The sequence below is a fragment of the Helobdella robusta genome, assembly GCF_000326865.2.
Source record: "Helobdella robusta unplaced genomic scaffold HELROscaffold_23, whole genome shotgun sequence".
Classification (NCBI taxonomy): Eukaryota; Metazoa; Annelida; class Clitellata; order Rhynchobdellida; family Glossiphoniidae; genus Helobdella; species Helobdella robusta.
Window position 1 is genome coordinate 1,378,743 of NW_008704216.1, and position 26,657 is coordinate 1,405,399.

The 26,657-nt window shown below is 33.7% G+C and overlaps 4 protein-coding genes across 4 annotated transcripts in view; 3 read left to right on the forward strand and 1 right to left on the reverse strand.

The window, feature by feature from the left end:
* Positions 1-972: 972 nt before the first annotated feature.
* On the forward strand, positions 973-2,733 carry HELRODRAFT_172326 (hypothetical protein; the record flags this gene model as incomplete). Its single annotated transcript, XM_009018991.1, has 1 exon — positions 973-2,733. One exon carries the CDS (start codon positions 973-975, stop codon positions 2,731-2,733), a length of 1,761 nt encoding a protein of 586 aa, XP_009017239.1.
* Positions 2,734-3,280: 547 nt separating this feature from the next.
* On the forward strand, positions 3,281-5,819 carry HELRODRAFT_172327 (hypothetical protein; the record flags this gene model as incomplete). Its single annotated transcript, XM_009018992.1, has 6 exons — positions 3,281-3,290; positions 3,575-3,735; positions 4,848-4,943; positions 5,155-5,278; positions 5,531-5,616; positions 5,733-5,819. The coding sequence occupies 6 exons, from the start codon at positions 3,281-3,283 to the stop codon at positions 5,817-5,819; spliced, it is 564 nt and encodes a 187-aa protein (XP_009017240.1).
* A 2,336-nt stretch (positions 5,820-8,155) lies between these two features.
* On the reverse strand, positions 8,156-13,537 carry HELRODRAFT_78764 (hypothetical protein; the record flags this gene model as incomplete). The annotated part of the gene is made up of 16 exons (XM_009018993.1): positions 8,156-8,557; positions 8,751-8,900; positions 9,106-9,218; positions 9,298-9,373; positions 9,446-9,584; positions 9,771-9,925; positions 10,184-10,357; positions 10,549-10,745; positions 11,118-11,267; positions 11,481-11,610; positions 11,892-11,986; positions 12,137-12,171; positions 12,307-12,463; positions 12,682-12,745; positions 12,872-13,138; positions 13,454-13,537. 16 exons carry the CDS (start codon positions 13,535-13,537, stop codon positions 8,156-8,158), a joined length of 2,388 nt encoding a protein of 795 aa, XP_009017241.1.
* A 1,177-nt stretch (positions 13,538-14,714) lies between these two features.
* The window catches only part of HELRODRAFT_187003 (hypothetical protein), a gene marked incomplete at its 3' end in the record, with an annotated part of 12,010 nt that continues 67 nt past the window's right edge, over positions 14,715-26,657 (forward strand). The window contains exons 1-13 of the mRNA XM_009018994.1: positions 14,715-15,361; positions 15,671-15,867; positions 16,070-16,171; positions 16,450-16,542; positions 16,714-16,844; positions 16,940-16,999; positions 17,094-17,202; positions 17,305-17,358; positions 17,496-17,546; positions 17,766-17,885; positions 18,188-18,411; positions 18,524-18,726; positions 26,636-26,657. The exon at positions 26,636-26,657 is cut by the window's right edge and continues 67 nt beyond it. Coding sequence (XP_009017242.1) covers positions 15,220-15,361; positions 15,671-15,867; positions 16,070-16,171; positions 16,450-16,542; positions 16,714-16,844; positions 16,940-16,999; positions 17,094-17,202; positions 17,305-17,358; positions 17,496-17,546; positions 17,766-17,885; positions 18,188-18,411; positions 18,524-18,726; positions 26,636-26,657 — 1,508 coding nt within the window. The 5' untranslated portion in view covers positions 14,715-15,219. The remainder of the gene's footprint in view (positions 15,362-15,670; positions 15,868-16,069; positions 16,172-16,449; positions 16,543-16,713; positions 16,845-16,939; positions 17,000-17,093; positions 17,203-17,304; positions 17,359-17,495; positions 17,547-17,765; positions 17,886-18,187; positions 18,412-18,523; positions 18,727-26,635) is intronic.

Sequence of the window (26,657 nt, forward strand, 5' to 3'; positions counted from 1 at the left end):
CTGTCATATACAAATTCACATATATATTACTATATATAGAATTTGTTTAAGACATAAAAAATACCTTCTGCAGAGTCACACTAAATTGACTAACCACTAACCTAAAATATCTAAATTTTAACTAATCTACAACACTAATAAATAAATAAATAAAGTATAACAAACTAAACTAAAGAGAAACTAAACAAATCTGGTCTTTAAATTTAAATAAAAACACAAACTAATCAAGAATCCTAGCAATAAGAAAGAGCCTGTCCTAACACAAATTTTTGTCATATTTGCTACAAAACTGGCTCATTTTGTAAATTAAAATTTTGAAAAAAAAATAAAATTAAAGAATTTGTTCATTGATATGGTAATTAATGTAATCATTAAATTTTAATGTTAATAATCCATAATAAACTTGTCCATGTCCATGCCTTCCTCATCATAATCAGTAAAATCAATAAATGATCATATTGAAAATAGAAAAATGTTTAAATGTTAAAAACATGCAGTTAGTACCTGGAATCTTTCGCCATTTTTTCACTAACCCGGAGTATGGATTTAAAATTTGGGTCAAAAATTAGCAAATTGAATGTACAAACAATTGTTTGAAAACAAAGTTTTAAAAGCAAACCTACGGCGAACACCATAGAAAAACATATAAACTATTTATTTTGTACAACTATCAAAGAAACTTTAAAGGTTGTAAAAGTAGTATTACGTAATAAATGTACCGTCTACATAATATTTTTACATTATATGAAAGAATAATGTTTTAAAAATAATTAATTACAAAGTTATTTGTCAGTATTCTTCATAGATGAGTGATTTAATCGATTTAAATACAGGATTTAACCAAAGTTGTATTCGATTTTCAAAACGTTGCATTCTCTATGGCAACATAACCTTATTGATGTTATAGCGATAATTCAGTTATTTACAAGTAACTAAACTGCAAAAAACGGATATTCGGTTAGTTACTAAAACATGTCTTCGTCTGCAAATGAAATAATAACTTTACAATTTGGGCATTACGCGAATTTTGTGGGGACACATTTTTGGAACATTCAAACTTCAACTCTCAGCAATTTAAAACAGAAAAAATTAAAATCCAACGACACGAATTACGATGCGATTTTTAGGGAGGGGAAGACCCTAACGAACGAAAGCACCTACACACCTCGAGTTATATTTTACGATTTGAAAAATAGTTTGAACACTTTGAAGAGTGATGGAACGTTGTACGATTTTAAAAAATCCACCAACTTATCGTCGACATGGCTGGCCGACATCAACTTGTACGAAGTTTCCACAGTCCACAAGAATGATTTTCTCAACTCCCTGGAGAATGATAAGAACAATGATTCTAATAAAATTGAGCCACATCATTGCCGAAAGTATACAGATGATGAAGAGAAAAAAGTAGATTCTAAACAAAGTTATTTGCCATCTTCCAGTCAAAATATTTTTGGAAAGCATAGATTTAAACTGGACAATGAAGTAAATGTGTGGTCAGACTTTTTGAGACCCCACCTCCATCCTAAATCGATTGAAATAATAAACGCTGAATTTCACGATAACGCAGAGGCATTTGATTTATTCTGTTTAGGATCAGAGGCCTACTGTAAACAAAAATATGACATTGAAGATAAAATCCACTTTTTCACTGAAGAATGTGATAATTTGCAAGGATTTCACATCCTTGCAGACACCTACAATGCTTTCAGTGGGTTTTCTGTGTCAGTATTTGAAGATTATTTGCTAGATGAGTTTCCAAATAAAGGTTGCCTGGTCGTCAACACGTTCCCCAGACGTGCCAGAAAAGATTTCACGACATCAGTGAAATCATTAATTAACACTTTTCTCAGTTACGAATCTTTCTTAACATCTGCTTCTGTCCTACCACTGTCCACGGAAAACTCATTACTGCAGGCCAACTCATCAGCCTCATCGTCGTCGGTTGCTTATGAGCATTTGAACTACAACCCCAACTTACCTTATCATACAAGCGCACTCTTGGCCGTCGGATTAGATCAGCTGTCCCTGAAATACAGATCTCACGGAAATAGCGTCTGTCTTAAAGATTATTTATCTGGTCTGACATTCAACACACACAAATTATTGTCACTATCGTTGTCCCTACCCTTCTCATTGGAAAATAACTCGTCGTTGTTTAGAATGTTCAATCCAGGTATCGATAAGACTCATGACTCAGACGTCAATTTTAGTTCCGTGTTTAGGAGTTTATCCCCAGGGATGTGTAAGAATTATAAAATTTCAGCACAGCACGCTGTTTTCAGTGGGCTAACTGATCAAATTATGTATGGACGCAATCTAGATGTTTCTAAATTACCGAGGTACGCTAACAAGTTCGAATTGCTCAACGAGTATCTCATGCGATCGTTCAATTACAACTCCAGCACTATTGAAACGTTCAAGAATGCAATGACCATTGACGAACCGTTCCCCCATATATTCTCTCCTTCACTAATTCACGCTAATTTGTTAGGACCGGATAACATCGATGACGATGGTTACGTCAATTCAGTGCCGGTTGCCTCCGTTTTGCAGAACAGTTCAGCCGTTGGAGGCCACTTGGATGAAATTTTGAGTACAATCGAAAGAGTTCCTCGTCACAGTTTGAGAAATTTTATCGGCAGCTGCATGGAGTTGGATGATTTTAACGCTAAACTCGAAAATTTACGACGTTTTCGTCAAAATTATTCAGACTCTGATATTTTTTCGTGATTATTTTCCGTTGTTTGTAGCTTGTTTTATTATTTTAAAATTGTTTGAAATGTAATAAAAACGTTTTATATGCAATTATTTTCGCGTTATTCAATCGAAATTGCAAACTGTGTATGTCTGTCTGTCTGTACCATTGAGGTTTAGAAGTTATATCACCCAAACTTGCATGCAACGATGATTCGTTTGATCCAATTTTACGGTGTTTCAGCTCAGTTTCCGCTTTATCCGCCAGATTTATGTTGTTTTATTCTTTTTCAATCTTATACTTCTCAATTAAGTAGGCTTTTGGAAAGTGTTTTAATGATTGCTTACGCTCAATCAATCAATACATCCTATATTTAGCGTGTACCATTCGACGCATTATAGTGGCGTTGGATGATTTTGAAAGAAGGAATTGCGCGCAATGAATTATCTTCAACACACATTTGATCTTTAATGACGTGATTTTTAATAATATAAAGAAACATAAATAAACATGAATTAGTATAATAACATCGCGGAATTCGTTTGGTGGCCAGTAAGTGGACGATGAGGTAATGAAGATAGGATGGCCAAAGGTATGTATCAAATTTACACAGTAATGAAATGAAACTAATTACCGTTAAGTTGTAACGATATTTTTAAGTAAAATCGAATTTTTCATCAATTTTGACGATAATAATTGTAAATTTGTCAAGTTAATAAAAAGTATACAATTTTCATTAGAGTTGAAGAATGCGAGAGTTATATTCCTCCTCGGTTAGAAATGTTTGTGTGGCTTTTTAACAGTTTAAAATTTAATGTTTTTTAAGATTATTAAACTTGAGTTTTATGAAATTGTACAAATGGTCGTCAAAAATAGGCGGTCCAGGCAGCGGGAAAAGAACAATATCGAAAAGACTCGAAGAAAATGGTTTCTTGTCAATTTCCCTGAAGGACATCCTCTTGAAAGAAGGCGAAGAAAACGTTGAAAGTAGATTGAAAATCAAAGAATCTATGGATGCGAATGAATTAGTTCCACTGGTTTTTGTTGAATTTTCGACCATATTATAAGTTATCATTAATTATGTTAAATCATCGATTAATTAACACGTTTTTCTTCTTAAAAGCCATTAATTATATTAAATTATAAGCAATTTGATGAGGTATCGTCGTTATTATGATAGATTTGGTTAAATTTTCAACCATTTAGTGAGTTTTTTTTCTGTCGTCAATTGATATTGTTATAACCGAACCCTTGAACTTGTAGGGTATGGTTATTTCTCTTTACGTGGATTCTTGATTCCTTAACAGACTTATTTTAGATGACTTTATTAGAAAGAAAACAGAGCTGGCAATTGCCGTAATCGATCACTCGTTCGTTCGATCGTTAAAATCGTTAGAATACAAAACAATAACTAATCAACAGTTAAATCATAGGATATAACTAATCGTCAATAATTAAGCTCTTCTCGTCAGATGTTTCTTGACCGTAAATCCTAAGTATCCACTTCTCGGAAGATTATCGTAATTCACTCGCAGACCGCGTGTTGAATTCTTCGTGACAAACTTCTCCTTGGGCGTTATTGCTAATTTGTTTGCAGTACGCACACAAAATATCTCTGCGATAATAGGACTGCTTGAAACTTCTGACTTCTTCGTAATTCTCGTCGCTCCTTGTTATTTCGTGCACTTCCCTCTGTATTCTCTCTCTCTCTCTCTCTTTCTATTCTCCCTCCTTATATAGTTGGTGATGCCGTGTCACGTGACTTTCCAATCGTTCACGCCTTTTTGCTAGTAAGTGCATCACATGACTTTTACAACCGTTTTCATTGGCTCCGCCTCTTAATTAAATTATCAAGCGCTTCACTTAAATTTCTAAGTACCAATTCTTCTCGCCTTCACGTCTGTAACAATATATTTATAGCTCTGAAAAAAGAAGGAAAGCCTTATATAAAATCAGATATTTTCTCGACTTTTTGTCTATAGCTCAACTCCAGGTCATTAGAGAGATTCGCCTGACTTGTGCTCTTTAATTTATTCTATAAGATGTATGTCTCAAATTATTAATTGATTATGATTATTTTTAGTAGTACTAGTGGTATTAATTTTATAAAATTAATAATTCTTATTTATTTATTTATTCATTCATTCAGAATATAGTGATACATCTTTTAAAAGTTCGCCTTATAAATGAATCGAACAACGGAACGAAATTCGTCATCCATGGATTTCCGAAAAACATCGACCAGGTTTCGTTGGTTGGGTTAATTTTCACAATTTATATTTCACAATGTGAGATATACGGACGACTATCACGTGCCACGTCAGTGGTGCACTGATTCACTCGCATTCACATACCTAGAGCCTGTGTTTGCTGTTACCCTTCATGAGACTTCTGACTGAAAACTATCAGAGAAAATTATGAAAGAAATATCCATTCTAGAACATTTACAAAACCAGGTGAACAAATTTGAGAAGGAGATAATCGATACCCAGGTAGCCATCTATTTGAAAGTTTCCGACCAGACGATGAAAATTCGTTACAAACAGAAAGCAGAACTAGGCGGAACTTCGTATGATGACGGTTCGGTGGCCGTAACTTTTTTGTCATAGTCTACATCATAGTCTTTTTTGTCATAGTCTACATCAACTCTTCTAAACTTAGCATTTTTCATCAATATATAAAAATATATAAACGACCAGCCCTTAAATTCTCATAAGCTATTTCAAATGATTTTTTCAAGATAACTTTAAATAATGCAAATGAATGAATGAATGATTGAATAAATAAATGAATGAATGATTGATTGAATGAGTGAAATATAATAATTTCTAGCAATCATTGAGAGCAAATTAACATTCTTCAAAGAGAAGCAGGCCAAATGTGTGGAATACTACGCTAAACAGAACAAACTCTGCGTTGTTAGTATCCATAATAAAAATCTTAATAAATTAATCATTAAATGAATAAATAATTCAATAATTTATCTAGCTTAATATAAATATAATTAATTTTCGACGATAATCTTTTTGAAAAGGTGGACGGCGAAGTTCCAGAAGACGTCGTTTATCGGGCCATTCTCAAGTGCATCAAGAAGAAATTGAAAAACGACGATCTGCCATAATAAAAATAAAAATAATAATTATAATTATTCTTCATCATAGCTATAATTTAGAAATTAATATGCAAAAAAGTTTGTCAGCTATAATTTAATAATTAATATGCCAAAAAATTTTGTAAAACCCCTGGAAAAATAACCAGAAAAAAAACAACTTTAATTTTGTTAAAGTCGTTTGTATATATTTATTATTATTATTAGTATAACAACCACAACACAATCGGTAAAAAACAATATATATATATATATATATATATATATTACGTATATATATATATATATATATATATATATTACGTATATATATATATATATATATATTTTACGTATACATATATACATAATGCATATATGTATAAATAGAATTAGGATGCAATAATAAAATGATTTAACCTTAGTAGTAGTAGTAAGTGATAACTATTATTATAAATATAATATTGATAATAATTATTATTATTATATTTGTAGTAATAATTATTATGAATTAACATTTAGGATGAGATGAAATTGTTAAGATTAATTACATTTGAAGAAAAAAAAACTATTATATTCATATTAAGAAAAACAATAATAATAATAACAAAAATAATAATGGAGAGAATATCAAATTACGTTAACAATATCATTAATGATAACAACATCAACAGCAATGACATATATATTATATATATATATATATATATATATATATATATATACATAATAATTATATTATATATATAGCACAATATATCAGCGTAAGTTGGAATGGATATATTAGCTAGTCAGATCTATAACGATAAATAATAATATGAATGATTAAAAGATCAATATTTATAAATGCAGTAACAAAAACAACAACAACAACAATAATAATAATAATAGTAATAATAATAAAAGCAGGGAAACTAATTAAGAGAAAAATTTGCAGCATTTTGTCGACTGTATGTTTATTGTTATACAATCATCATTATTAAATATCTCGACGATTAGTTACAGCATAAATTAACAACAGCAACACAAAGACAACATCATCATCAACAACAACAACAACAAAGGCAACAACAACAAAGGCAACAACAACATCAACAAAGCCAACAACAACATCAACAAAGACAACAACAACATCAACAAAGACAACATCAACATCAACAAAAGCATCAACAACAACAACATCAACAATAACAAAAACATCAACAACAACGTCAATCAACACGGTAATCACTATTTTTATAAAATCTGCAGTTCTTAGCGTCAACATTTAAAGACATGAATAGAAAAAACACACACACACACAGGCAATGGTAATGATAATGACGACGATGATGATTATTATCTTTATTATGATTATTATTATCTTTATTATGATTATTAATATATTTAAAAAATAAATTATGATTATTACTGAAAAAAACATGATGCAAAATGTTATAAATATAACAAATTAAAATAAATAAACAATATAAAATACTTTCAATATTTATATACACATATGTATAAATATATATATATATATATATATATATATATATATATATATATATATATATATAAATATATATGTATATATATATAGTATTGGTACCTTCATATATTACAATACATAACAACTTTATATAGCAAAAAATTATCGTGAAGAAAGAAGAGACAGATTATCTTCGCTAGTCAGTTGTTGTTGGTGGTGATGATGACGACGACGACGATGATGGTGGAGGTGATGGTGGGGATGATGGTGATAGTAAAAATTATTCAAGGAATGAACGAGATAAGATATATATGTATTGTTTGTACAAATTTCAACAGATTTCTTATTTGTTATATAAACATTCGTTCGTTTATCCAATTCTTCATTTCTTCATTCATTCCATTCATTTATTCGTTCATTCATTCGTTCATTCATTCGTTCGTTTATTCATCCAGTCATTCATTCATTCATTTTTATACTTTTCTTCTCCATCACTCGATCGCCAGAGAATGGTATAAACGAAAAATTATTTTCTACATTCTTATATATAATAGATTTTGATGGTATTTAAACACTATTAATTAAAAAAGTTAGCATTCGATCGATCGATCAATCAATCAACCAATCGATCAATCAATCAACCAATCGATCAGTCAATCAACCAATCGATCGATCAATCAATCAATCAATCAATCAATCAATCAATCAATCAATCAATCAATCAATCAATCAATCAATCAATCAATCAATCAATCAATCAATCAATCAATCAATCCACTCACCCACCCACCAACCAACCAACCAACCTACCAACCAACCAGCCAACCAACCAACCAACCAACTAACCAATCAATCAACAAATTAACCAACCAATCAATCAGCCATCCTGACAATCATATTAATTTTTTTCGCCACTATCTGCGCCACGGACTGCCAGACCAGCCACTCCACCAACAACATCACCAATTGGATTATTATTATTACTATTATTGTTATTACCAATATTACTGTTATTATTATTATTGTTGTTGTTGTTGTTATTGTCTCCACTAATGTTACTACTAGCACCTTCTGGAGCGGATTTTGATTGGCTGATGCATTCAGCCGCTGACCTCTTTGACCCGGCCACGCTGCTTATGATTGGACAGTATTCAAACTTGCCATAGTCCTCGTTGACGAATGAGAAGCCGGCGAATTCTTCCTGATTGATGGCCTCAACTATTTCCGGGTTGACGGGCGTCAGTGTTGGCTCCTCCGAGGTGAAATCTTTGTCGAAGTTGCTCACGTCCGTTCGTGTTTTCTGTGCGTGCGTGTGCGTGCGTGTGAGGTGTACGTGTGTAAGTGAGAGAGAGAAAGAGAGAGAGAGAGAGAGAGAGAGAGAGAGAGAGAGAGAGAAGAGATGTAAAGAGAGGTGTGAGGCAAATCCACTCGGAAAGCCAACAAACTCTGCACCACAGAAATCAAATCTAGCATTTAAAAAGAGCTGAACTAACGATATTGGGCTTGAAGGGAGGGGTAATTTTCCTTTCTTCGAGGGCCTCCCAATCAACTTTATCATGAAAGAACGAATGTATGAGGACGGCCCGCTCGCCTCCATGGGCCTTCACACACCCCAACCTCTTTGCCGGACTTTTCGTCATGAACTAATGATAAACGAGTGTGTGGGTAAGTTAGGGGCTGTTGTCGTTCGTTCGTTTGTTTGTTGTTTGGATGGTGGAGAGTTAGTACATTTATTGGTATACTCACTCATTTATCTGCCCATTCGTTTATAAATTCATTCATAACCCTAACCCTAACCCTTCATTCACTCATTTCATTCATTCCTTCATTCACTCCATCATTCCTAACTCCTTTCAATATGGAGACGGCTTCCTTTGACAGCCACACAGGGTAGAGAACATCATCGTGAAGTATGGACTCGAATAAATCCTCTTCATTATCAGCCTCAAATGGTGGTTGACCTGAAGGAATGCAAAAATTATGTTAATAACTTGGCAATTGAGAGTAAAAAAAATGAATAAATTATGTTAATGAACTGACCGGCCATCATCTCGTACATGAGGACTCCTAATGCCCACCAATCGACTGAGGTGTCGTAATCCAGTTCTTGCAGAATCTATCGGGTATCGGCATCATCATCATCAAGAACAACGGCATCATCATCAAGAACGATAACAACGACACCTACTTCCGGGGCAATATAATCTGGGGTTCCGCAAAATGTGTGGGTGGTCTTCCCAGGGCTCATGCCCTCCTTGCACATGCCGAAGTCCGCAATCTTGCAGTGCCCGTCTATGTCTAACAGGATGTTGTCCAGTTTGAGATCCCTAGTGAGTATTGATGATGATGATGGTGATTGTGATGTCGGAGTCAACAACCAATCACGGCGAACCAAAACCACCAATGAATTAAAGTGAACTGATCCGACTTAGGTCTTCATCGCGGTCATGCATGAAAAGCCAGCCAGCGAGCGAACCAACCGACAGAACGAACCGACCGACCGACCAACCAACCTATAAATGATGCCATGACGATGGAGGAACATGAGAGCCAGAGTCACTTCGGCCGAATAGAATCGAGCCCTGTTTTCGTCGAACTTCCTCGTCTTCTGGATCTGGAACATCAGGTCGCCTCCGTTCACGTACTCCATCACGAAAAATAATCGGTCCTACGTGGATGAAAATTTCGTGTAGCGTTCATTCGACGAAATATGAGATCACGTGAAAGATTGAAAAAGCAGCCAATCACATCTAATGAAAAAAATGCAAACCAGCCAATCACATTTAATTACAATTCAAACCAGTCAATCACAACTAATAAAAATTCAGACCAGCCCGTGACATATAATGAAAATTCGAACCGACCAATCACATTTAACACAAATTCAAACCGGCCAATGCCATTAGAGAAACAGTTGTGTAGGTACCTTAGTTTGAAAGCAGGAATGTAGTGATGTGAGGAATGGGTGCTTGGCTGACAGGGCGAGGATCCTTTTCTCGGTCATCGTGCATTCCACGTCGTCCTCCTGCAAGATGGCCTCCTTCTTCAACACTTTTATGGCGTATACTTCGTCTGTTCCTTTCAACTCGGCCAGCAGGACCTGTTCAGTTATTGGTCGGCTCAGTGATTGGTTGGCTCACTGATTGGTTGGCTTATTGATTAACCAATGGTTTACTAGTTGGTGTTTTATTGATAACTTGGTTGAATAATCTTTGATCGATCGATTGATTGGCTGATTGATTGATATAAAAATAGATGGACAAATGAAGAAATGCAGTAGATTCTACGAACCTTTCCAAAGCTCCCTTTCCCGAGAACTTTGATTAGATTGAATTTATGTAGCGCCATGCAGGCAGAAGAATCATAATTCATCGATGACGATGAAGATGACGTGGCCCCGGAATAACCCATAAGTTCAAGGTCGATGTCCTTATTTGAGGATGAACGAGTGCCCGGTGATGATGATGATCCTGGACCTTCGTCGTCATCTAGAATGCACATGTATGTAAATTAGCTCTAATCTGACAATGCATCCAATGCAATTAGAAGATATAACTGTCAATGGGATATGCAGACTAGACCAATTGTATGAATTGCTAAAAAAATTGAAATAACCCTATAAAATTATGCTAATTATATGCCCAGCGATGGCTGAGGCGTTTTTATTAATTATAGTTTATCATTAAGCAGATGCGGAGATTAATGTTAATTACTAGCCTGCTGTCCTCTGTGAGTCACTAATGGCTGACTGTTTGTTCGGAAAATAAATTATAAATATTATAATTAGCTAATTAAATCGTTAATTTATTTGAAATAATCATCTCCATCGCCATCATCATCATCGTCGACATCTCAAAAACGGCACATCACTTTTTTTCTCTTGGTAGTGGATCCTAATTTGTCCCCACAGATGCCTAACTCCTGCAGGACCTTGGCCATGTACTTCGTGTTGATGCCGCAGTTGTTCGGCACGTTCTTCAGACAACGTTTGTGAACGTTCAGTTTGCATACTGGATGGATGGATGGATGAATGAACAAATGAATGAATGAACGGATCGAAGGAAGGATGGAAAACTTGGTAGAAAAAAAAACTCATTGGCTGATAGACGAATGGACTAAAGAGAGAAAACGCTAAAAAATCATTTGATGGGCAAAAAAATGAACGAGTGAATGAATGAAGGTCTAAACTAATGGATGAATTAACTTTAAAAATATCCAACGACCTTGACATCTGAGTCCTTGATTGATCAGCCCATAGAGCATGGAGCCACAATGATCGCAGAACGTGAACCTTTTGTAGTTGTGCTCGTGGAAACGATGGGGTACGTTTATGTTGAAACGCTGCCCCGAAACCTTATTGGTCGGTGGTTCATTGATTCATTTGTCATTCATTCATTCAAACATTCATCCATCTATTCCTTCATCTATTCATTCATCTATTCATTCATTCATTCGTTCGTTCATTCATTCAAACATTCATGCATCCATCCACTAAATAACTAATCTCTTAATAACTATAAACTAGCTAACTATGGCTGGTTGAGTTGTCGTTCATTCGTCATTCAACCATTCATCCATCCGTCAATCAATTCATCCGTCTTTTGATCCATCCATCCACTAATTCACTAACTAACCAGACTTGTATCCTCGTCGGCTACGGTCTCTTTGAGTCCAGGGCATTTGGTCACTGCACTCTGGTGACATCTTTTGTGTACTACGCACGTGCAAACTATGAAGAGAGAGAGAGAGAGAGAGAGAGAGAGAGAGAGAGAAGAAGTGAGAAAAAGAGAGAAATGATGATGAAGAAGAGGATAAATAATAATAATAATAATAACATAGATGATGATGATGACGATAAAAATAGAAATAGCGATTTCACCTTGACACTGGTAGCCCTGCGGAGACATGATGCCCCTTGGTGAGAGTAAATAATAAAAAGATCATAACGTCTTCCTCGCCATCGTCCCCGTCATCATCATAATCAACTTCATCATCATCGTCATCGTCATAATCACACCCCAGTACTAATTACTAATCTCGCCAACTAACCAGATAAACTCCTTACAAATGGAGCAAAATGTCGGTTGTTTGAAAAACGTAGCCATGAATTTGTGACCATTAACTTGGTGGACTCGACGCTTCAGGGCATTTCTTCTCTTGTGCATAGGTCCCTCTTTCTCTTTAAAGATCCTCTCTTTAGGTAATTCTGTAGTAAGCCACGCCCAACCGTTGGTTAGGGATTAGTTCAAATATTTTCGGTAAATAAGAGTTAACGAAAATCCGAATGACGGCGGTTAAGTGTATTTGTAATCATCAAAAAATAACAGATGAGGCAGTGATTCAAGAAGTCAAAAAGTCAATCCATCAATCAATAGCTGATCAACCAACCAACCAGCCAACCAGCCAACCAACCAACCAACCAACCGTCAGAAGTGGTTCCATTGAGTTCGACCATCACATGCAATCGACCAGTAGGTTCCAAGTCAACCTGACAGCATGTAAGAATGTGCGCGTGTGTGCATGCGTGTGCGCGTGTGTTAATATGTAGTAGTGGTGTAGTTAATGATAACAATAATTAGAAGAAAAATGATATGAAACATGATGAGCAGCAGACCCATATATCAGAGGACTTCTTATCGACAATGTCCTCGAAAGCAATGGTGCAGTTGGCAACGAACTCGTCCGGGGGTATGGCAGCATCGTGAAATACAGTCAAACAGATGTTCTGCCCATTGCGAACCTCCATTGAAAAATCTTCATTCCATACTGGTTTTAGTGTCTTTGGTTTGGTCGTCGTTCGCCCCAAGAGAGTATCATCAACATCGATCGAGATGTAGGGGTCCAGAAGTTGCTGTTGACCTTTGGCTATTAGTCCTACCACCTAAATTAGAGAAAGTTTTGTTATGGTGCATCCTTTTAAAATTTTACCAATGAATATGATAAATAAATAGTAACTTAATAAGATTCACAAACATGAAATTATGAATAAAATTAAAAGATATTAATGCAGAAAATATACAATAACCACATAAGCGTCAAACAACTTGTAATAAAGGCTGCTTCTTTAAAATAATGTATCACAACACATTGTCAAAATGATAATAATAATAAAATTATTTGAGACATAATTACGTATTGAATAGTTTTCAAAAATAATAATTTAAAAAAATAATTATTTTAAAGAAAAAAAAGAGACCTGATGTCTCAGAGCAAAATCCGTGGGCCTCAAGTTCTCTGCTTCATTTATTGTTAATTTCATTGATCCAGTAAAATGCACCATGATGATGATTATGCTGTTGAAGCTGCTTTTGATGTCGTTGATGTAGCTGTCTTCCTTGTTGTTTTTGTTGAGATAGCAATCAGTAACTGACACCTTGGTGGAGACAGGAGTGTGAGTTTTTTACTTCAAAAGCAGCAGCAACAACAACAATAGCACAAACACAGTGTCAATCCTGGTGGGATTGGCAATTAATGAGAAACTACTTGAAAAAATTATTACAAATAAATATATATATATACTTGGTTCAGGGAAAAACCTAATATATAAACTTGCTGAATTTATTAATTCACAATTTCATTTTTATGTAATCATTTCAATGTGCATTTATAAATGAAAGTGAAACATATTCTCACAATAAATTACTTTATCTTACTAACCAACAGTTTATTTTAAAAGTTAGTAAAATTTAATAGTAGTTAATTACCTTAGGAATGTAGGAAGAAAATTGATAAATTCAAACAAGCTGTATCTCCAAATTTTACACGAGAGCAGACGGCCAGCCTAAAATGCCGGACTACTAACAAAAAAAAACAACAGTGGGTTAAGAAACTTCTGCTTCGGAGCAAGGAAACAGCATACTTTAAAGTAAATCAGCATGAAAATACATGGCAGTATTATGGTCGGACATTTTTTAAAAAGAGACGACGATCATTATCATGATGACCAGCGGGCGGCCATCATCAACATATTCCTAATTTTAATATTACAACGGGCTGAGAATAGGCAGAAATAGTGGCTGCTGCAGTTTTGTAGACTTTGGTTTGAAGCAACAGCTCCCTAATGTTATTATTATTTATTTATCTAAATTATAATAATGTTTTTATGTGTAAATTTTTGTTTCCGTTTTAATTTTTTGTAAAATAAATTTTTCTTTTTGTAGTTAGATTAAAAAATGGCTCTTGAAACTTTGAAAATCAATTTCGAAACTTATTTTGGTGAAAATATGTCGATTCATTTTTAAATGTTTATTAAATGGCTGAATTTTAAATTTAAATTTTTTATACTTAAAAATGTTGTTATATTTTATTGTAGTTTTAATAAAAAATTAATAAAATAAATGTTTTTTTTTTAAATATTTAAGTTGTAATATTTTTAAAAACTTATTTTAAAAAAATTATTTAATATTTAATTTAATCAAGCGCATAACATTTTGTGTGTAGTGTAAAACAAAAATGGCCTCTTTTTGTCTGTAAATAAAATTCGTTTGTTTCAATGACAATATCTTTCATTTTGGCGAGAGAATTATTTTTTAAAAGTTTCAATTAAAAAATGTTTGAAATTTTTTTTTTATTTCTAAAATTAGACTCTTAAATCGATAATCCAGAATTGAATTAGATTATCATTATTGACATTTTTCCTTATATAAAATAAAATATTAATATATATATAATTATAATAGATATATAATTAATTTTTAATTAGATTTTAAATCATGTCGGTATCAAAACAAAAATCACAATAGAATAAAAAATATTTGCTGTTGAAAAATTTGCTAGTTTGGTTTAGTTTAGAGTTTGTTTTGTTCTTCCTGTTTTCATTGTCAAACAAAATTTAATTAGCAATAATAATTAATTAGACAGGACCTACTTTAGAAGATAAATGCATAATAATAAAATAAACAAGAAGAAAACTACATTGATTTGATTGCACATTTTGAAAATTTACACGATAAAACAAATAAGATGAGTACTGGTTCGGCAAAGTTTGTAGACAAAATCGACCCTTACAACAAGGTGGCACACAGGCGGGCCCGGAGGAATGGAGGATCTTCACATTTCGGTCACAAGGACAATGTAGAATTGCAGGCATTGCCACTTCTTAAAGGTTCCTTTTTACCACTCTTGTTATTTACTGATTGTTTCCATGGCATTTAGGTTTAGGCTGATTTAAATAATAAATACTATGCCTAAAATTTACATTGTGAACTGATTTGGCTGTTTTTCACTTGTATCTAAATGCTTTTTTGTTTGTAAAATTTTGTTTATACCAAATTTTAATTTATATGATCTTTAATTGATGAAAAATGTTTATAATTATATGCTCTTTAAACAAATATTGTAGAGAGTTGATTCACATATAACCACTGACTCCAAAGACTAATTTTAATTACCAAAAATCATCCCCACCCACCAGATCTTCCAGCGAATGAGCAGTCATCTACATTCATCAAAAAGATACAACAGTGTGCAGTAACATTCGATTTTTACGACCCACTGGCTGACATCAAGAGCAAGGAGGTCAAGAGGGCCTGCCTAAATGAACTTATTGAGTACATCAACAGCAACAGAGGGGTCCTAACTGACGTCGTTTATCCGGAAATTGTCAAAATGGTTATAACTTTTTGTTGTTATGATCTTTTTCAATTATATAATATTAATCTATTGATTAGCTCATCTACTCATTGAAGTAGCAATTATGATAACATTATTGGTATGGGTTATATGGCTGTACTCTTACTTCTACTCACATTGTATGCAACAATTTGAAAAGAATTATTCTCCAAAAATGAAAATTTTTCTCTCCACTATTTAGGTGGCAGTAAATATATTCAGACCACTGCCTCCTAAAGAGAACCCTTACTTCGACCCCGAGGAAGATGATCCCAATCTTGAACTTACCTGGCCACATTTACAAGTTAGTGTTTTTTGATGGTGGTGCATCTGGATATCTCTCTCGATCTCTCTTTTTTTTCTGCCTCTCTGCTTATCTATCTGTTGCACTAATTCTTTTTCTTTATCACTTTACCTCTCTTTCTTTAATTCTCTCTTTCTCTCTCTTTTTTCTCTCTCTTTTGGAATATCAGACTGTTACACTAACTCTTATTTCCTAGATCTTAAAAATAATTTGACATAATCCAATTTCACACACACACCCGCACACACACACACACGCATATACACACACATGCATAGTTCGTTTACGAGATTTTCTTGAGGTTTTTGGAGTCATCTGACTTTCAACCCAGCACGGCAAAGAAATTCATTGACCAGAAATTTGTTTTACAGGTAATGAGTAAGAATTAATGATATTACTAATGGTTCTATGTTTTGTTATTGTGTCTGTTAAATGAGTGAATGACTGAATGATTGATTGATTGATTGATTGATCGATCAATCTATTATTGATTGATTAATTGATTGATTAATTGATTGATTAATTGATTGATTGATTGACAGCTGTTAGAGCTATTTGACACAGAGGATCCAAGAGAGAGAGATTGCTTGAAGACAGTTCTACACAGAATCTATGGAAAGTTTCTTGGCTTGAGAGCGTTCATAAGGAAGCACATTAATAATATATTTTTAAGGTTGACTGATTGATTGAATAATTAGTTGATTGAATGATTGATTGATTGATTAAAAAACGAGTTAATTTATTTTTTTTTTCACTCATTCCTCTTAGGTTCACATATGAGCAGGAGAGTTTCAACGGAGTCGGGGAGCTATTAGAAATTCTTGGAAGGTTAATTCCTCTTCTCCTCATTATTATTATTTATAATTATTAATTATAATTATAGTTATTATAAATGTATATATATATTTATTTACACATACAGCATAATAAATGGGTTTGCGCTGCCATTAAAATCGGAGCATAAGCATTTCTTGTTGAAAGTCTTAATGCCATTACACAAAGCCAGAACCCTTAATATATACCACGTCCAAGTATGTGCGTGTGTACGTGTGCGTGTGTGCGTGTATGCGCGCGCGTGTGTGTGTGTGCGTGTGTGTTGTTATTAATGCAATCAATTGATACAACTGCTTCAGTTAACCTACTGTGTGGTTCAGTTCATTGAAAAGGATTCAACATTAACGGGACCTGTGGGTTTTATTTATTCATATTTTTTCATTCATTCGTTCTTTCATTCGTTCTTTTATTCATTCATTCATTCATTCATATTCACATTCATTTACTCAGTCATTCATCCTTTCATTCAAATTCATTGATATGCACTTAGGTTATTCATGAGTTACTAAAATACTGGCCAAAGACATCAAGTCAAAAAGAAGTTGGTTATGACGACGATGATGATGATGATGATGATGATGGTGTTACTGGTGGCGATAATATGCTAGTTATACTGCACCCTCATCAATAAGCGTCATCAAATACAGAAATATTAACATAAAATATATCAACATCAACAACAACATCATCATCAGCACAACAACAACATAACAACAACAACATAATCAACAACAACATAATCAACAACAACAACACCAAGGTGATGTTCTTGGGGGAGATGGAGGAGATATTAGATGTTATCGACCCGAGTGAGTTCAAGAAGGTTGTCACTCCTCTTTTCAAACAACTCTCCAAATGCATGTCCAGTTCTCACTTCCAGGTAATGATGATGATGATGATGATGATGATGGAGATGATGACGATGATAGTGATGACGACGATCATAGTCATCATCTTCAGCAGCATGGCCAGGTCGTCATTACTTGCCGTTGTTGAGGCATTCCTTTTCATCAGCAGCCTTAACAATCCTGTCATCATCTTCATAGATATCTCTCATCTAATCATCACCATCGTCATCATCATCGTCATCATCACTCTCATCGTCACCATCATCATCATCATCACTCTCATCATCATCATAACTCTCATCACCATCATCATCACTCTCACCTTCATCTCTAGATTGCAGAGCGTTCCTTATATTATTGGAACAATGAGTACATCCTCGGTCTGATCGAAGAGAACATAGCGGAAATAATGCCCCTGACCTTCAATGCGCTATATAAATTAGAACACTGGAACCAGATGATAATGACTTTGGTTTACAATATTTTGAAATCTATGGTCGACATGAATAGGCAGCTCTTTGATCAACTTACTAGTTCCTATCTTCAGAGAGTTAATTTGTTAGTTGATAGTTGTTGCTCTAGCTGGAAGCTATTAATTGATTGATTAATTGGTTGACTGATTGATTGATCGATTGATTGATTGATTGATCGATCGATTGTCTCCTTGCAGAAATAAGCAGAAACATGAGGCGAGAGAGGAGTTGTGGAAAACTTTGGACGAGTTAGTTACGAATCTGACGATCTCCAATGCCAGCAGCAGCAGCAGAAACCCACCACCACCATCATCATCATCACAACATCACCTAAGGAAGAGGAAAATCTTTTCAAATGAGAGATTGAAGGCGGACAAAGAGAGCAACTCGACCAATAGCAGTAACGCTAATGGCAATAGTAGTAGTAGTAATAATAATAACCTATGTATAAACAACGCAACTATTCCACCACCACAACCACCACCGTCGTCGTCGTCATCAGCGCCGGCGTCAACTTCATCAGCAGCTAACAAAGCATCCATTAATGCAAAATGAACAGATGGTGGATGGTGAATGGATGGATGAATTAATGGGTGAATGGACGGGTGGATGGATGGATGGATAAATGAATGATTAAAATGTCTTTGAATTGTTTAATTGAAGGGCATATTGATTGATTGGTTGGTTGATTGATTGATTGATCGATAGATAGATGGATAGATAGATAGATAGATAGATAGATAGATAGATAGATAGATAGATAGATAGATAGATAGATAGATAGATAGATAGATAGATAGATAGATAGATAGATAGATAGATAGATAGATAGATAGATACGTATTCCTAGTTTATTCATTGGTTAATTAATTAATTTATTCATCATCGTTCCTTCATAAATTATTGCAAGGTCGCTCTTCATTATTCTTTCCAATTATTAACCTAGTCTAATATCGTTAATTTCACTAGAGCTAATAATAATAATATAATAATAATATAATATTATAATAATATATTAATATTATTATTGGTTTTACTCCATACTCTATTCTCATAAATAGTGTTAAGCATGTTAAACATACTTTGATGTTTTTTATCAATGTAATTTTCATTCAGCAAACATACACACACACATACATGCATGTATACACACATACATACATACATACACACACACACACGAACCATGGACTCGCACATACTCACATACATACATTCAAGCAAAAATTCTTTTGCTTATGTGTTCATTTTATATTTATATAACCACATGAGTTAATTTATTATTTTTATTGTTGTTGTTGTTATTATTATTATTGCTGTTATTATTGTTATTATTATTTTTGTTCTTATTGTTTTACTTATTATTAATAATTTAAATTATTGACACGCTGTTATTAAACTCTAATTATAATCTTGAAACTTAACTGTTTTTATTTTAACCAGTCTTATAAACATGATTTTTCGTTGTTGTATACATACATACATACATACATACATACATGTATACATACATACATACATACATGCATACATACATATACATATTAGTGTGTAAGTGTTTGTGTGTGTGTGTGTGTATAATTATATGCGTATATAAGGTTTAATTATATGCATTTTTAGCCATGCAATATTTACATTCAAAACGTCATGTAAATGTTTATTCATACAGATATGAACATATATATGGATAAATATATATATATATATGGATAAATATATATATATGTGTGTATGTATATATATATATATATATATATATATATATATATGATAATTTCGTGTTTAGCTTGTACAACACAATGACTATTGATTCATTCCTTCTTCGATGCTATACTAGGTAACTTGAACTATATATATATATATATATATATATATATATATATATATATATTATAATATATATTTTAATATATATTTTAATATATATATTATATTATAATAATAATATATATTATTATATATTTATATTATATATATATATTAGTTAGACTTTCCAGATAGGTCATTTGTAGAAATCAGAAAAGATGAGATCGCTTATTTAATTATGTACTTAACACGTAACATTAGAGTAGGATTGTGCTGAATTCATACAGTTGTGAGTTCGTCGCCATTCAAACAATATTCGATTTATACTTGTGTATATGTGTGTGTGTCTGTCTGTAGGTTTGTTAGTGTCTGTGTGTGTGTGTTTGTGTATATATATAGTTACGGACCAAACGAAGGCAATGTAATTTAGTATGATCGCAGCACATCACTATTTCTGGACCTCCTCTTCTCTTATTCATTACTGCTCCTAAGTTTTTTACCCACCACTCCTGTGATTCGTGGAGTTTGGCTATTATTTTATTAATGTTTTCCGTGTTGCGTTTATTATTTTTATTATTATTATTGCTGCTAGTATTCTTGCTCATATTATTATTATTATTTTGTGTATATTTGTCTTGAACCTGTCTCTGAAGGCATTTGTTTGATGATTTTGTTCAATCATTAAGTTATACATTCATTCATTTCTACACTCAATCAGCCATTCATTCCGTCGTTCCTTTGTTCATTGATTTATTTATTCATCATTCATTCATTCATTCATTCGTTAATTCTCGAATTAGAACTCAGACTAATCTGTATATATTGTAAACGATTCTCTTCGATTTTTTTCGTTCTTTTCATTACCTACTTACCTGTTATGTTTATTTAGGGGCTGTCCATAAATGACGCCACGCTTTGAGGAGGGGAGTGGGGGGTCAATAAAATGCAGCATTTAGTGACGAAGTGGATGGGACGAGTGAGTGGGGTGAAATCTCATGTGGCACCTCTGCAATTGTTTAATTTCTATAGTTAATTAATAAAAATTTTAACGTAATTCCATGGAAAAAAGGTTCATTGAGGGTCAAAGGAGTTCAATTTTTCACTTTTTTCCGTGACGTCACGCACGTCTTTTTACAGATTAAAAGCGCACTTAAGCGCAACTTACCCCCATTTTTTAAAATGAATATTCGTGACATTTTGAAGCATCGCAACCGTTGGCGGCTTTCAAGGTCGGATTGTGTCGGAAAGAGCGATGACATCCTATACTGACAGTCCCTATTTATATTATTATCATAATTTACACAATGATAATAATTAATAAATAATGTATTTATGTTATCTTCGTAATAAATGCGATAACTTTTATTTCATTTTTTTTATTTAAATCACATTTTATCTACTTTTCTAACCCCTGCTACTACTACTACTACTACTACTACTATGTTGCTACTACTACTATGTTGCTACTACTACTATGTTGCTGCTGCTACTACTACTACTACTAAATTTGTTTACTTGAATAACGTTATTTTTCGATTTAATACTTTCACATTTTCATCTCATCATTACATGATCAATCTTAATTCAATCACCTACAAAGATTCATGTATTTCTAGCACGTATATAATACTTATACGTATATATATATATATATATATATATATATATATATATATATATATATATATATATATACTTCTTTATTTATTCATGTATAGCATTTTTTGTAGCCTAATCAATAACAGCATATATAAATATATATAACGATTACACATATTTCTCTGTAGTAATATATATATATATATATTATATAATATGATATATATAATATATATATGTATTGTAGTAATACATAAGTATATGTATATATACATCGTTATTAATTGATTTGATAGTTTTGTCGTTAACTTTCTTACATTGATGCCACTGTTATTAATATTATTTCAATCAATATTTTATAAATATTATTATTATTATGGTTTTTATTATTGTTATTATTATTTATTATTATTATTATTGATTTTGTGACCAATTATTTAGTTACTTCTGAATAAAAACTAGCCATGGATGGTCTTTTTCTTGATTAAAAAACTTACGGTTGGTAAACTTTTTAAATATGATTTTTTTTAATGAAAATAACTTTCTTTAAGCATAGTTAACTTACGTTATCGTGATGTACATGGCCGTCAACTCCGCCTAACTTAACTCTAACTCAATATTGGGATGAATGTTGTTGGTTTAAATGACGAAATTTATAGTAATCCTGATTAATTAACACAATTTATGTTAATTATTGTAACTCAAGAGGCTTAAAAACGTTATTTACATGATTTGAATATATTAATTTATGTTTCTTGAACGTGAATGGTTGGTTGGTCAATGTTAACTGAGGTCCTCGACGTAATTTTTTATTCTCGAAATGTTATTGGCTGACCAGTGCGGAAAAACCTTTCTGTACCAGGCAGGTGAGTGACCTCTGTGATGATAATAATAATAATAATAATAATAATTTTTATTTTCAATATTATGGTAGTTAGCGATCATGATTGTGAAAGCCGAGATGATGATAATGATCTCTAACCGGAAGTCAAGGCAGCAAAACCGGAAAAGCGTCGAGCGGCCGTCGCCCGTAGCAACTGCGACGTATCGATCAAACGTCACTCGACACATGACGTCACTGTCTGTAGGGATGTGCGGGTGATGTATGGATGTGCTGGTTAATATTGAGATGGAGTCGTCAGACGAGTTGGCCTGGAGTCTGCGTTCATTTTTCATTTCATCGTTAATGTTCCAGATGGATTGCAGCATATATGATTGTATATTAATTCACCAATATTATTAATTAAATGCTTTTTAATTTTAATATTTATAGTTTTTTTATAATTTTAAAATGACCTTAGTTCGCAAAACTCCAGATCGTTCTGTCCGTAAGCTGTGCAGTAGTGAACCACGTCGCAAGTTGCAGTTCTGAAGGTTAAATTCTTCTTGATAATGTTGTTGATGTTGTTGTTGTTGATGTTGTTGTTGTTGATGTTGGCATTTTGGTTCTCTGAAGTGTGAACATTATTGCCGTCTTCATTGCGTTCTCTTTCATAACCTCCATCATCATCATCATCAGTTTTCATTTTAAAACCATCGAATTCTCCTAATTTAATTTTAGCGCTGGGGTTTTCCAGAGCATCCCAGCTGTTGGCCGTAGACCCAACTTGGTTTTCCAGCTCATATCGGCCATAATTGGCAACAACTTCAGGCACGTGGGTGGGCTTTTGCAGAACGTTCCAGCTGGTCAGCATGTCATCCCATTCTTCTCTTTCGTTGGCTATTATGTTAATTAGATCAGCTGGATTGCTAGCTATGATTGAACTGCTCGCCCAAATGGGACCGTGATGATGATGAAGAAGATGATGAGGAGGAGAAAGAGGATTAAGATGATGAGGAGGAGGAAGAAGAGGATGTTGGTAGTAAATTTTAACGCCATTGAGGATGTTGATGAATTGGTATGATTGGAAGCCACTTTCAACTGCCTGCATGTTGTTTGGAAAGTTTCATCATCGTTATCATCATCATCATCGTCAACAACAACAACATCATTAACAACAACAACAACATCGTCAACAACAACAACAACATCGTCATCATCATCATTACCTCGATAGCGCCATCAACAGCTTCTCCTAACAAAGTTTTTAAAATAGCTATTCTGTTGTTGCTATTATTATTACCGTTGCTATTATTATCCTTATTATTATTGATGTTGTTGTGGTAGTAGTTGAACCGCTGACATATTGTACGTGTTGCTCTGTGTACATTTTCTTCAACCTAAATCCACATGTGATTGTATGTGTGTGTGTGTGTGCGTGTGTGTATGTGTGTGTGTTTGTATGTGTGTGTGTGTGTGTGTGCGTGTGTGTGCGTGTGTGTGTGTGTGTTTATGGAATTTACACCTATATGTTCTCACGTACGCACATCTCATGGAAACTAACATTAACACATACTTTGAATATCTCTTGGTTATTCTCAATGAAGCATTTTAAACATTCTTTGGCGGCCATGTTTTCATTAATTAGTTCTTTGGTGTTGTTGTTTGTTTTTGATGACGTCATTACGGTTGGTGCTGGTAATGATTGAATATGGAGAAAACTGCTATCTCGATTTTTAATTTTGTTTTCAATCAGATTATTGTCCAGGCTTTGGCTTAATATTGCGCGATTGTTGTTTTGATGATGTTGTTGTTGATGTTGTTGTGGTTGTTGTTCTTGTTGCTGTTGACACTGTTGTTGTTGATGTTGTTGTTGTTGTTGGTGTTGTTGATATTGTCGTTGGTAACTTTTATCCATAGATAAATGATTCTGATATGTCAAAGATTTTAAATTCTCCGCTCGTGCCGAACTTTGCAGAAGCCGCTTCATAATTTTTTTCTTCTTCCGGTCGCCATATTTGTTTACGCCGCTTACGTCACTGCAGCCGGAAGTGGATGATGGTAAGAAGAAGGATGGAGTGAAACAGACGGCCAAATTATCAGCATTCATCTGGGAGAAGGAATGAAGATGTGAGTAACGTTCGAAATGATGATAATTATTTTCAGCTTCATCATCTTCTTACCCATCATAATCACGATCATCACCATTGTCATGATCATCATCATCATCATTATACTGACCTGGTTGACCTCGGAATTTGAGGTGACATCCTTGAGGAAGGTCAGCATCATCATCAGAGCCGCCCTGTTTTCATCTGGCAGGAGGCACGTGACGTGTTGAAGGCACTTCATGTGCAAGTGTTTCGGAACATCTGATGAATGAATGAGTGAATGAATGAGTGAATGAATGAATGAGTGAGTGAGTGAGTGTGTGAGTGACTGACTGACTGACTGAATGAATGAATGAATGAATGAATGAATGAATTAATTAATTAATTAATTAATGAACGAACGAATGAATAGATGGATGAGATACTAACGAGTAAAAAGCAGAACGAGTAGTTTGGAGTACTGCCTGGTCAGAATGGAGCCAGGAACCTCGCGCAGGTACAACTTCAAAACGTCCGCCGAATCGTAAATGGCCACTCCATCGAAGTCTACCGCGTCTTTGGTGGGGAGGATGAGGAAGAAGATGATGAGGAAGAAGAGGAAGATGATGAGGAAGAAGAGGAAGATGATGAGGAAGAAGAGGAAGATGATGAGGAAGAAGAGGAAGATGAAGATGGTGGTGGTGATGATGATGAAATTTGACAGAAACAAAGATGACAAACGCTCTAAAAGAAAGTTACTTTTAAAATTCAAAATGAAATGAAAAACCGACCCACCGGCGTTCTCATCCAAGTTCATTTTTAATCCCTCGATTCTTCTCTTAACCCCTGACTTCCTGAACACGCCTACCGAACTTTTCCCCGCCATTCCAATCCAAGCCATCAACCTCAAAATGGCCCCGGGAAATGGTTGCCCGTAACAACGAACCGTATCCAATAGGGAAAGACCGAAAATTTTTCGACTTTTTTCATTGGTTGATTGATACGATGAGGTCATAAGAATGGAGAGCGGTGATTGGTTGTATGTAGGAGGGAATGTTACGAATGGTGTCTGAGGCGTTGTGATTGGTGATGACGGAATGGACGATAATATAGTTGTCGTTGTCTTGTTCGTTGTCGTTGTTGTTGTTGTTGTTGGTTTGTCGTTGCAATTAAAAGTGTTGAGGTTTGAACTAGGCATAGTTTTGAAGTTGTATGTTCTGTTTGGATGACGAAAATAACTTATTCAGCATTCAATAACCAACAAATCAACAAACTGATCCATCATTCAACCAACCATCCAACCAACCAATCAATCAACTAACCATCCAACCAACCAACCAATCAATCAACCAACCATCCAATCAACCAACCAATTAACCAGCTATCCAATCAACCAATCAACCAATCAAAATTTGTATCTCACTTCGGAATGATCAAGTCATCAACGTTAACATTCTCCGGCAAATAGGTATCACACATGTGCGATAGATATATCATCGATATCATACGGGCTATAAATAACTCAAATGACGTCATTTTGAAAAGATTATTATTACTATTATTATTGTTGTTGTTATTATTATTTACGCTTTCGTAGTAGTAATTATTTACTGGATCACTGTTACTGCTGTTGTCATTGTTACTATTATTAATTCGTTTGTTGTTATTGATGTTATTGTTGTTGTTGTTGTTGTTGTTGTTGTTGTTGTTATTGATGTTATTATTATTGTTGTTGTTACATTCGTTGCTGGCGTTGTTCACGTTAAAGAATTGAGCTTTAGGTGCTGAAAATGTATCGAAATGATTGTTATTGATGCTATTGTTATTATTATTATTGTTGTTGTTGTTATTATCTTTATTATTATTGTTTTTATTATTATTATTATTGTTGTTGTTGTTGTTGTTGTTGTTGTTGTCGATGCTATCTTTGCCTGCCAGATCAGCATCATCTGATTAAATTAATGATAAAATTGATTTTTAAATTTCGTTATAAGATACCATAATCATCATCATCAT